Source organism: Pseudonaja textilis, chromosome 13 (assembly GCF_049901715.1).
Source record: "Pseudonaja textilis isolate UNSWEBS1 chromosome 13, rPseTex1.2, whole genome shotgun sequence".
Taxonomy (NCBI): Eukaryota; Metazoa; Chordata; class Lepidosauria; order Squamata; family Elapidae; genus Pseudonaja; species Pseudonaja textilis.
The window spans coordinates 5,343,523-5,357,024 of NC_142002.1; the positions used below are offsets into that span (position 1 = coordinate 5,343,523).

The 13,502-nt window shown below is 42.9% G+C and overlaps 1 protein-coding gene across 2 annotated transcripts in view; it reads left to right on the forward strand.

Annotated features, from left to right (window-relative positions):
• Positions 1-13,502, forward strand: part of IGDCC3 (immunoglobulin superfamily DCC subclass member 3) — a 123,499-nt gene that overhangs the window by 55,886 nt on the left and 54,111 nt on the right. For both annotated transcript variants that reach the window (XM_087941298.1, XM_087941297.1), the window contains exons 3-4: positions 11,015-11,159; positions 12,723-12,853. In XM_087941298.1, coding sequence (XP_087797424.1) covers positions 11,015-11,159; positions 12,723-12,853 — 276 coding nt within the window. The remainder of the gene's footprint in view (positions 1-11,014; positions 11,160-12,722; positions 12,854-13,502) is intronic.

Consider the following 13,502-nt stretch of genomic DNA (forward strand, 5'->3'; position numbering starts at 1 on the left):
AGAAAGTCCAGTTAAGAGCTGAAGGAGCTTTTATCCCAGGGCAGTAACTCTTTTGAATTCTACTGTATGGTGCAATATTAATGCAATATCAGGGGTTTTCAATTCAATTGTATAGAATGTGAAGGATGTGTGTTTGTGTTTATTTTCAAAGTCATAATGTACACTGAATATGTATTTAATTGCGTTGTACGAGGTGCAATGACAATAAAGTAAATTAGAGTAAAGTAAACTTTGGGACAACCTGGACGACTGAGAATCTCCATAGTCATTCAACCTTTACCAAAGAGCTTTGCAGCCCTGGCAGAAGGGCAGCCGGGTTGAGTTCAGAAGGCTACCTTTTACAGAAGCTGGGAGAGTTGGCAGAAACCTCCAAAGCGGAGGCTGAACAGCCCAGCCTGACTGAGCGATGAAGTCCTGCATCTTGGCAGCCCTGGGATTGGCCAGCCGCCAACAGAAGCATAAGGTTGTAGAGGAAGCTATTTTCAGTCAACAGGGCTTTCCCAGCACATAAATATTTATTATTTTATTTTATTTTATTTTATTTTGTTTTGTTTATTTTATTTTATTTGGCTTGTCAATTGCTTACAAGATATTAGGTATAAGTAAAAACATAGTTATGAATACATGGATACATATAAGAAAAATAAAAGAAACAATAGGACAAGGATGGGGGAGGGAGGGGACGCCCCCCCCCATGGGTGCAGTCACGTGACACCTCGCCATATAATCCAAGCGGGAGCTGACTCAACATGCTTTCCTTCCCTTCACTCTTGAAGCGTTGCCAGAAAAAATGCAGAAACGATTTCAGGTGCCGTAGGGGCGACTGAGCGCTTAGGAGGACATTCGGTGTACAAGGTAGCCCTTGACAGATGACCACGACGGAGCCCAGAATTTCTTTTTTTGCTAAGCGAGACAGTCGTTGAGCGAGTTTGGCCCCATTTTTATGACCTTTTGTTTTTTTTTCTTTTTGACCAGAGCGGTGAAGGGAATCACTGCAGTTCTTAAGTTAGTCACAGCGTTGTTAAGCGAGTCAGGCTTCCTCATTGACTTTGCTTGTCAGAAGGTCACAATAGACCTCAGGACACTGTAACCATCATAAATATGAGTCAGTTGCCAAGCTTCTGAATGTAAATCGCATCACCATGGGGATGCTACAAATGGTCGTAAGGTGAAAAAAGGTCATAAGTCGCTTTTTTCGGTGCTGTTGTAAGTTTGAATGGTCACTAAATGAAATGTTGTAAATCGAAGACGACTGTACTGCAAAAGTACCTGGACTATCCCTTAACTGTAGCACAGAAGATTTATTCAAGCCAAGATCCAGTCCCCTAAAATTCAACACTAAATTGGTGCCAGATAAGAGTCAGCAGAATACAGGATGGGCTGGACTTGAACGTTTGTGGGAACATAACGACTTTAGGCTAATGATGCACTTAACTCCTTCCCCAGCTCTGTCTGCTCTTCTACAAGTACAGGGGGGTGGGGAATGCAAGAATGCATTATTGCGGGGGCATAGACTTATCTGAAACTCTCTTCCCCCCCATGTTGGTCTGATCCAGAGGGGGTCTTCAGCAGGTTCTGACCAGTTCTGAAGAACCGGTAGCGGAAATTTTGAGTAGTTTGGAGAACCGGCCAATACCACCTCTGCCTGGCCCTGCCAACTCCATCTATTCTCTGCCTCCCATTGAGTCCCAGCTAATCAGCTGGGTCTCCTTTGTTGCTTGCACAGGAGAATGGAGCAGGAAAGCAGGTTTGTGGGGTGGGGAGAGAATGGGGATTTTGCAGTATCCCCCTGCCATGCCCACCAAGCCACACCATGCCCACCAAGTCACACCCACAAAACCGATATTAAAATAATTTGAATCCCACCACTGGACTCTCATCCGTTCTGCGCAAAAGGCCCAACCCTGGAGAATTCCAGATCTTTCCCCTCTCTCTCTCTCTCTCTCTCTCTCTCTCTCTCTCTCGTCCAGAGCCTCTGACCCTGGAGAGGGGTCAGCCACGTGGCCCATCCCATAATTGAGAACATGCATCTCCTGGGATAGATAGCCAAACTAAGCCTTGGCCTTTACCGGAGGCTGAACCGACCAAAGATGGCATTTTTTGATTGTCAGAAAAGGAGATAATTATCTCTAGCTGAGCCATTGTCTGCTCCTTTTAATGAAAATGACACCTTGGCCGGGGCATTCTATAAATCTCAGCTTCCTATTGGAAAGAGGCTTTCCACAGTAATTAATGAACCACTATAAAGACATTAAAAGCAGAGTGTGCATTGATAGACTGCCCCGTCATTCATTTCCCGTGTCATCTTTTGCTTAGAAGATGGGAGAATTTCTTGTAGCTCAGAGCTGGCTGTTCTCTCTTGAGAGCAGTTCCAACTCTGTTAATCTGTAATGTGTGTGTGTTTCTGGTTGTGAAGTAACACTAGAAAAAATAACCAACAAGACCTTCAAACCATTTTAGTTGAGATTATGCTGGCCAGCGTACATTCCAAAGTTTTGGTTGCATCTATTGGAAGTAAAGTTTTTTTTGAGAAGCGGCTTTTATTTCTTTTATTTTAAATTGATTTGAGAATTGAGGATGGGCTGACGGAGTGTTAATAATCCAGCACTCGTGAAATCTTACACTGCTTCTGATGGTACAAAAATTTTGCCATCTGTCTCGTGTTGAAATCTTTGGAACCAAAGTCTGTGCCCGGAGGGACACAGTTGGCAGATTATCTTACTACCCCCGTGTATACAGTGAGGCTTAATGGTTGCTTGTCTTTGTTATTTAATTTTTACATTTCACTTTTCTGTCGTTTCAATTTTCAACAGTGTTCAAAGGCTGCAATAAAAGCTCTTCATGTTGTGTGTTTGCGTGGATGGCAGCCCTCCCTGGGATCTTGTGCTGTGTGGTTTTGTGGCTCTCTTTCGTTAGTTGTGGTTTGTTTTGATATGAATCTGAGTTATGCGATGGCAATTGTAACTTGGTCACAGTTGATTATGACTGAAGCAGCCCTTTAAGCTTTACTCATAAACAAACCAATAAAAGATGCCAGCTATATAAACCTTGTGTAAGATGTTGTTCTCACTCTTGTCATATGTGCTCTCTCGTATTTATACATGTCCGGTGGAACTTACATTGGATAAAAATCCAGGGCTGCTTTTGATCTGATTTCTTTCCAGCATATTTCTACAAAAAATATTGAAACCAGGTTTATGCACAGGGGGTAGGATCAAAATTTCCAAAAGGTGTGCAGTCTTCGTGCTCAAAAGTCCTGCCCTTTATGTGTACAAACGTGAAGAATGGTTATAGGAATTGGATGTGTCTAGTCTGGTGAAAGGAAGGACTAGGGCTGACATGACAGCAGTGTTCCAATATTTGAGGGGCTGCCGCATAGAAGAGGAAGGGGGTCAACCTATTTTCCAAAGCACCTGAGGGCAGGACAAGAAGCAACAGATGGAAACCAGTCAAGGAGAAAAACAACCTAGAACTAAGGAGAAATTTCCGGACAGTGAGAACAAATCATCAGTGGGATGGCTTGCCATCTGAAGTGGTGGGTGCTGGACAGCCGCTTGTCTGAAATGGTATAGGGTCTCCTGCTTGAGCATGGGGGGTTGAGCTGGAAGACCTCCCAAGCTCCCTTCCAACCCTGTATTCTGAACAGAAACGGTTGGCCTTTGAATGTGACTCCCTGCCTGCCATTCCATATACATTTAGATGCAAGTGATAGATGCCTCTTGATGGCTCCCTTGGGCAGTCATAGCAAAGTCTCAGGAGAACACCTTGGAAACAAGTGAGAAGAATTTAGCTTTCCTTCCTTTTTGCTTCTCCATCGCTTGGTCAAAGTCTTTATTTTCTTTCTTGGTCAAAGTCTTTACTTTCTTTCTCACCCTTTCCCTGCATCCTTTGCTGATGGGAGTCATGTCAGAGTATATTCATGAACTGGAATAGGGCTTGGTGGCAAAGTCAGCCAATGAATTGGCTAAATCTATAAACTAAATCAGCCAATGAGGATAGTTGGGAAACTGAAACTAGAAATAGCCTAGGCTGGAAACTGAAACTAAAAGTAGCCTAGGCTAGTTCTATGTTAAGCTTTGGAACTCTGCAACTATGTTAAGCTCTGAAGCTATGTTGAAGCTCTGAGTCTGTCTATTGAAGATGAAACTAACTTGCTTGCTGAAGACTGGAGATCTGCTCTGAACTTTCAACATGTTTCTGCCTGAGTTTGCTCCATGTTGGAGAAATCTACAGCTGGTTTGTAAAATCATCTTATTATGTTTATAAAGATGTTAAATGAAGCATCAGCCATCTCTGTTTATTTTTCTGGTGCTGAATTAAGGCTGCAAAACTTTCAATAAGTAAACATGAAGATCAGGTGGTTTGTGTCTTATTTCAAAAGTTCCTTTTGGAAGGAGGTCTTTCAGTCTAGATTGACCACTGTCCACAAGCCTTCACAAGGTTGGATGGTGAGGTGGACAACGTCCTTTTTTTTCTTTTCTTTAAAAAGCCACAGCCAAGAGATAGTGGCGTGGACGGAGACAGATACCTATTTGAGAGGCTTTGAGGTCTTTTGTTCATATCAAGGGCTTTTAAAAAGAAAAGTTGGCTTCCTGACCCATCACTTGGACAAGACAGACGTTCCCTGGTAAGAGGGAGAAAAGGGCCTTTTAGTCTCTTTCACGTTTTCCTACACTTTTTCTTATTTTTGGTCTGTTATCTCCTCCTCAACCCCCGGGAAGATTCATGAGGCCCTATGCCTTCCCTTCCTCCCCCATCCTACTGTATTCCTGATGCTCCTGGAGAATCAAGAGGGCAGGGCTCTTGTTCACACTTGGCTACTCACAAAGAAGCCCCCATTCAAAGCGAGGCCTCCGGGGCCTGTCCGTGGCAGCTTCGCACAATAGCAACATTAGACACGGAGGCCGAAGCTCCAGTTTATGGTGAGGTGGCCTGAATAACCAGTGGTCGTCGTCTTCTCCTCCTGAGTGGTCTCTCCTGGGGGAAGGGAGAAAGGCCCTGTTCAAAGGAAGTTGCCGTGTCTTTTTTCCTGACCATTTCAAAAGCCTTATAAAACCTTTAGGATATCTAAAAGCGAAGAGGGTTGGACAGGATGGGAAAGAAAGGAAGGATGAGTCACCAAGAGGGATTTGAAGACCCTCCCCATTCATCTCTGGAACTTCCTTTCTGCTCCTTTGATTTCACCTCCTTCCATACTCTCCCACCCCGAAGAGATCCTTCCTCCAGGGAGAAATCTCTGCAAGTGAGTTGATGGGCAGCAGTCGTGTAGTAAATGTAAAGGTTCCCCTCACACATAATATGCGCTAGTCGTTTCTGGCTCTAGGGCGTGGTGCTCATCTCCATTGCAAAGCCAAAGAGCCAGCGCTGTCCGAAGACATCTCCATGGTCATGTGGCCAGCAGGGCTAAATGCCAAAGATGCACAGAACGCTGTTCCCTTCCCACCAAAGTGGTTCCTATTTTTCTACTTGCATTTTTTTTAAACATGCTTTCAAACTGCTAGGTTGGCAGAAGCTGGGACAAGTGACAGGAGCTCATTCCGTTACGCGGCACCAGGGATTCGAACCATCGACCCTTATGAAAAGCACCTTGTGTGAAGATAGATGATAGATAGATAGATGATATAGGTAAATAGATAGATATAGATGATACAGATAGATATAGATGATAGATGATAGAGATAGATAGTTAGATACATATAGATACAGATAGATAGATAGATAGATAGATAGATAGATAGATAGATAGATAGATAGATAGATAGATAGATAGATAGATAGATAGATGATATAGGTAAATAGATAGATATAGATGATATAGATAGATAGAGATGATAGAGATAGATGATAGAGATAGATAGTTAGATACAGATAGATACAGATAGATAGATAGAGAGATAGAGAGATAGAGAGATAGATGATAGATAGATAGATGATATAGGTAAATAGATAGATATAGATGATAGAGATATAGATGATAGAGATAGATAGATACATATAGATACAGATAGATAGATAGATAGATAGATAGTAGATAGATAGATAGATATGGATGGGTGGATGGATGGATGGATGGATGGGTGTGTGGTGGGTGGGTGGATGGATGGGTAGATAGATGGATGGATGGATGGATAGATAGATAGATAGATAGATAGATAGATAGATAGATAGATAGTAGATAGATAGATAGATATGGATGGGTGGATGGATGGATGGATGGGTGTGTGGTGGGTGGGTGGATGGATGGGTAGATAGATGGATGGATGGATGGATGGATAGATAGATAGATAGATAGATAGATAGATAGATAGATAGATAGATATGGATCAAGCTTATTTCTTGCATTTCGCGGTTGACATTTGGCACTGCAAACTCATCATCTTGTTGCGGTTGCAGTTGTCAAACAACTGCACATGACTTTTGGAGGCTCTCTCTCTCTCTCTCTCTCCCCTCCCTCCCCAGATAAACATGTGCAGCTTGACCACAGGGCTCGTTTGCACCCAAATCACTTGGAACTGCTGGAACTGCAACAGTAAATAAAACGGATGCAGCATCTGTGTCTTTTTGTAAAAGAAAAAAAAATAGCCGTATTTTATAATCCCCCCAAGACGTGAATGTTTAATGTGGGCTGCTTTGCCAATGGTGGCAGTTTTTCTCAGGTGCTGTTCATGAAAAACACATCAGAAGGGCACATACAGGCATATTTTACTTAACATCCTCATTGCTAAATTATTTATGCTGTGCCTTGTTTTATTCATGATAAATATTAATACCGGTGTCTTTAAGAGATGTGAGTCTTGCAAGCATTTTTACCTGGGAGAATGAGAATCTTGAAATGAAGCGACGGGATTGTTGTGTGTGTTATTTGTGACTTAAGCTGTCGTTGGTCTTGGCCAAATAAAAGCTCCTCTCCAGGAGTTCTCGGGAAATGGCATTGTGTCTTCCCCATAATCTTTTCTGGCAAACTTGCTAGAAACTAGCAGATTTGGGACAATTTCTTTTCATGGATGCTTTGTTGGTTAGCTTCCTATCTGGTGAATTCAGGAGCTTGCACAGATATCCTCTGGGGATTTGAGGGGACTTTCATTCACCATCAACGTTGCAAACTTCAACGTTAGATTCAGTGAATCTAAAATTTCAGGATCCAAGAGCGTCGGGAATCCATTCTTCTCTCTGTCTCTGTCTCTGTCTGTCTCTGTCTCTCTGTCTCTCTCTCTCCCTCCCTCCCTCCCCCCTGTGGTAAGACAGAAGTTTCCTGAGGATGGGCTCCTGCACCAGTCCAAAACCTTGGATGACTAAACCTCTGGTCCTAGTGACTGACCCAGATTGGATCTTGCGACATTATCATGGGACACGTATATTCGCCTTCATTTGTGAATCTAAAATACCCAAGGGGGAAAAAAAAGGAAAGTGGAAGATGCAATTTTCGGAATATATTAGATTTTTTTTCTGACCATGTTACAGATTAAGGAAGTGTGGAATTTCTACACATCGGGAGAGAAAGGTGGGGGTAGACAGATGGATGGACGAACAGACAGACAGACAGACAGACAGACAGATAGATAGCTGTTGCTACATAGATAGAGGATAGAGGATAGATGGATGGATGGATAGATAGATAGATAGATAGATAGATAGATAGATAGATACAGATAGACAGACAGATGGAAAGACAGGCAGGCAAGCAGATAGATAATAAATAGATTATAGAAAGAGAGAGAGAAATAGATGATGGATGGTAGATATGTAGATAGAAGAATAGATTGTGTGTGTGTGTGTAGATGGATAGATAGATAGATAGATAGATAGATAGATAGATAGATAGATAGATAGATAGATAGATAGATAGATAAGAGAGAGAGAGAGAGAGAAGAAAGAGGGAGATTATCTAGAGATCAATGGAGAGACAGATAGGAGACAGAGAGGGAGAGGGAGAGATTCAGTCATTCTTCAAATTTCTTTGTTTTTCTGTTTTTTTTTAAATTTCTGATGCTCATGTCCAGAAATTGTTTACGTTTTCTTCTCCGTGGGGCCAAATCACAAATGTGTCATCGATGTATCTTAACCATCGTTTGGGTTTGTGGGTGGCATTAGCCTGGGCTCTGGATTCGAATCCTTCCATGAACAGATTTGCAGTGACGGGTGAAAGTGGTGATCCCATAGGGGCTCCTTCAATTTGCTTGTATCTTTGTCCTTTGTATATGAAATATGTGTTGGTCAAGCAGTGTTCTGCTAGTTCCATGAGGTGTTTAGCTGGTTGGTATTTATTTTTGATGATTTCAAGGGTTTCTTTTATCGGGACTTGAGTGAATAGTGAAACCACGTCGAAACTTACAAGCAGATCTTCTTGTTCCACGTGTAGATCTTTGATCATTTCCAAGAAGTGGTATGAGTTCTGTACACGTGAAGCTGCTGTTTCAGCATGGGGCTTAGCAAAATGTTTAGCTAGGTTTTGTAATGGTGCTCCTCTGGAGCTGACTATGGGTCTGAGAGGTATGCCTTCTTTGTGTATTTTTGGGAGGCCGTATAGTTTGGGGCATCTGGAAGATTTTTCTCTTGGGATGATTTTTCTCTTGGGATGATATATATATATATATATATATATATATATATATATATATATATATATATATATATATATATATATATATATATATATAAAATATTAAATTCATATAATATGAATTGATGATACCGTAGACATTTCATGGTATTGTTTACATACATACGTACGTGCGTACGTCGCGTATGTATGTAAACAATACCATGAAATGTCTACGGTATCATCAATTCAAATAACAATCAGACTAAAAAGTAAAGCCAAGAAGGTTCTATAATCATAAAAGTAGCGGGGTGGGGAAATGAAGATGGGCTGTTCAGATGCGCGCCATCACAGAGCCAGATTTGCAGACTTAACAGAATACAAAATAGTCCTTGACACATTGAGCCCCAAATTTCTGGCGTTAAATGAGATGTTTGTTGCATGAGTTTTGCCCCCATTTTGCAAAGCTTTCTTGACTTAGTTGTTAAGTGAATCGCTGCAGTTAATAAGCTGGTAACCTGGTTGTGAAGTGAATCCATCTTTCCCCATTAACTTTGCTTCTGAGAAGGCTGCAAAAGGTGATTAGGTGGCCTTGGGACACTGTGTCCGTCATAAATGTGAGTCAGTTGCCAAACATCTGAATTTTTTTTCAAAAAAATTATTAAACCAAAACATTAAAAACAGCGAGTGTGGTGTAATCATCCTGATACACCTATTTGTCATATACAACTGCAGTGATTCACTCGACAACGGTGGCAAAAAAAAAAAGCCCTAAAATGGGTCAAGCTTCACTTAACAAACGTTTAAATTAGTGGCAGAAATGTGGCGCTCCATTGTGGACGTAAACCGAGGATTCCCTCTAATCCCAAGCTGGATCTGGTTCCCCCAATCCAATACGGTTAAAGTCGACAAATCCTTAAAATCTTAAGCATGTTGATGGTGAGACTCAGAAAAGCCCAGCACAAGAGACGTGTGTATGTGTGTGTGTAAATAAAACCACTCAACAATAATTCTATTGTGGCTTCCGCCTCCATTGGTTGATGCTCGGAGCTCTTTTCTTGATGCAATAAAGCGCCATTAGTGTTGAAGGGGCTCCTCTAATTCAATAAACTGTCCCCAAATTGCATTAAATCCGGGTTTGGGTTAGGTTTCCCTTCAGGATGAGAAGGAGGGAAGAGAAAAGCTAAGGCTGAATCAGGAAGGGCTTCTCCTGAAAAGGCAGCAGTCTGGCACTCAGAGCCAGGGAGGTTGTGGGGGGGGGGGGGCGGGGTGGGGGGAGCAGGCAGCGCATCTTTAATGTATGAACCTGATATGAGAAGCCTCCCATCTGTTGGAGCCCAGTGGGACCCTGAAGATGAGCGATGGGTCTTGCCTGACATCTTGGCCCTCTCCTTTTCAAGAGAGAGGCACTAGCGTTCCCTTTGATGTACGTTGTGGGTGGATGGGGGAGCGAAGATGGCGGGGGCCACACGTGGAGGCGTGTTAACTCTGAAGGCATCTTGCAGGAGACAACAAGGGGGAAGCAGGACCCAAAGATGTCCTTTGGTGTGGGAGGGGAGGGGACGGGTGGACAGCCGGCAGCCAGGAATGGAGGTTTCACACACACACACACACACACACACACACACACACACACCAAGGTTGGGTTGAAACTTGGGGAAGAGTTGGATGAGAAGAAGTCCACCTTCCTTCAAGGCTCTTCTGCTCCATTTAATTCATAAAGGAATTTAGAGGTGACCTTGAGAAAGGTGTGAAAAGGGGAAGAGAGGGAGGGAGGGAAGGAAGGGAAGGAAGGAAGTAAAGAGGTGAGGAAGGGAAGAGATGTAGAAGGGAAGAGCAAGAGGGAGGGAGGGAAGGAAGAAGAAAAGAGGTATAGAAGGGAAGACTGAGGGAGGGAAGGAAGGAAGGAAGGAAGGAAGGAAGGAAGGAAGGAAGGAAGGAAGGAAGGAAGGGGAGGGAAAGGAAAGGAAAGGAAAGGAAAAGGAAAGGAAAGGAAAGGAAAGGAAAGGAAAGGAAAGGAAAGGAAAGGAAAGGAAGGAAGGAAGAAAAGAGGTGTAATTCCACAGTTGCTGGAATTGGGTATGTCTAGTTTAATGAAAAGGAGGACTGGGGTGACGTGATAGCAGTGTTCCAATATCTTAGGGGCTGCCATAAATAAGAGGGAATCAAACTATTCTCCAAAGCACTGAAGGCAGGAGAAAAAGCAATGGATGGAAACTAATCAAGGAGAGAAGCGACTTACAACTAAGGAGAAATTTCCTGACAGTTAGAACAATTAATAAGTGAAACAACTTGCCTCCACAAGTTGTAAATGCTCCAACGCTGGAATTCTTTTTAAGAAGAGACTGGACAACCATTTGTCTGAAATGGTCTAGGGTTCCCTGCCTAAGCAGGGGGTTGGACTAGAAGACCTCCAAGGCCCCTTCCAACTTCGTTATTCTATTCTAACCTGTCTTGTATCTCTTTTTCTTTTAGCGATGTCTGACTTCCACGTACACCCCCAGAGTGCAGTGGTGGAAGAAGGAGGCGTTGCCCGCTTTCAGTGCCAGATCCATGGCCTGCCTGAACCCATGATCATGTGGCAGAAGAATCATCTCCCTATCAGCACAGATAATGACAGGTAACCCTACCCGAAGAACCAAAAACTGGGGAGGAGAATAAGACGTGTTTCCTTCCCAGAAATCTACTGAGCCGCGTTTGTATGGTTGGCTTAAATGCCTGCCAGTTAGTTGTTTTATCCTTTAAAATCTCAGAAATGTCACCCCAGCATCAGAGGGACAGACTGTTCTGACCTAACCTGGTTCCAAGAGGGCAAACAGAAGACAAAGGCAGCAGCCCCCAATTTTTAAAGTGGTAGGGGAAGGATACTGCAAAATCTCCAATCCCTTCCCACTCCAGGGGAAGGTTACTATCAGCCTTCAAGATTCTGTCTCCTGCTTGACTCTTTCTGGCTACCATAGAAATGGGGGCGGGGGGAATAATTGGGCCTTGTGGGGGAAGGGTGCTGGAGGTGAAGCTGTGTAAAAGTTGGGGTGCTTCTTTACTTACTGCGCAAATGCAGCCACTTATCTTTCCAGGATAAGTTCAACCGTCTTGGCATACTAGATGTCTGAGATGCCACCTGAAGATGCACCTACATGACATTATACAGACCTCAGACTGGATGGCCAGTTTGAACTATTGGGGGTGGGGACATGGGACAACTTTATATATGTGATTTCTGCGCCTTTTGCCTCAGATCTTGTATTTCTTCTGATGCTATCACTTCAATTTCCAGTAAAAGTCCTTTTCTCTATAACCATGGATTCTAAGATTTTCTTTCTTGGATTTTTGAATGGAGCCACACTTGACAGTTATGGCAAAATCCCCCATTCCCTCCCCACCCCACTAACCTGCTTTTCAGCTCCGTTCTCCCATGCAGGGCAACCAAAGGAGACCCAGCCGATCAGCTAGGACTCAATGGGAGGCAGGGAATAGTTGGGGGCGGGGCCAGTCAGAGATGGTATTTGCCGAATCTCCAAACGACTCAAAATTTCTGCTACTGGTTCTCTAGAACCAGTCAGAACTTGCTGAATACCACCTGTCCTTCCTGCTCTTCTGCAAAAGTTGTCTGTTCTCCAAAAAGGGCGAAAGATCTATCAACCCCGATCTCTACGCATACGACATACATACAACCACCAAGGAGCCCAACATTTCTGTTGCTAAAGCGAGACATCAGTTGAGTGAGTTTTGTAGAATAGAATAGAATAGAATAGAATAGAATAGAATGGTATAGGTATAGGTATAGGTATAGGTATAGGAATGGAATGGAATAGAATAGAATAGAATAGAATAGAATAGAATAGAATAGAATAGAATAGAATAGAATAGAATAGAATAGAATTCCATCCCATCCCATCCCACAAATGATGACAGATTGAAATATATGTGAAAAGAGGTTCCTTCGGATACTGTAGCCTTTATAAACAGGCAGCCAGCCCCACACTTACTCACACTGATGACATTACCTAGTCGGGTAATGAAACACCTGCAACCAACCAAGCTCAGAAGCACCGGGGACTGCACAATTCAAAGCCCCTCCTAAAACAAAAACCTGGCTTCTTTCCCAGTCTTCAGCTTCCCTTAATCGCCGTATATTCCAAGCATCTATCCCGAATGAGTATGTTTTTCTGAACCCCTTCAGGTACACACTGCTTCCCAAGGGGGTTTTGCAAATCACGGGACTGCGAGCCGAGGATGCTGGGATCTTCCACTGCGTCGCCAGCAACATTGCGAATGTGAAATTTAGCAGAGGAGCCAGGCTCACCGTATCAGGTTGGTTGGACAGTAGGGTGGGATGGGGAGAAGGTAAGGATTAAAGGTAGTCCTCGACTTAATGACCACAACTGAGCTGAAAATTTTCTGTTGCTAAGCGAGACATTTGTTAAGGGAGCCTTGCTCCATTTTACGATCTTTTGTGCCATAGTTGTTAATTGAATCACTGCAGTTGTAAAGCTAGTAACACTGTTGTTAAGTGGATCTGGCTTCTCCAATGACTTTGCTTGTCAGAAGATCACAAAAGCTAATCACGTGACCACAGGACACTGCAACCGTCATAAATACGAGTCGGTTGCCAAGCACCTCGATTTGATCTCGTGACCATGGAATGCTACAATGGTCGCAAGTGTGAAAAACGGTCATCAGACGCTTTTTTCCGGTGCCGTTGTAAGTTCAAACGGTTGTTCGTTGTAACCTTAAATGGTTACTAAATGAACTGTTGTAAGTCAAGAACTATATCTAAAGTGCTTCATCTGTCAGGTGCTACTGTTTTACTTTGGTATCTGTTTAGCATATTTTTTAAATTTATATTTCACGTTTCTGTTCCACTCATCTCCTTCCAAGAGGAATTCTGCTTGGTGTACAATATAAGATCAAAATCAAAAAGCAATCTATAAAAAAAAATTAAGCGTTGGAGTTAAAATTT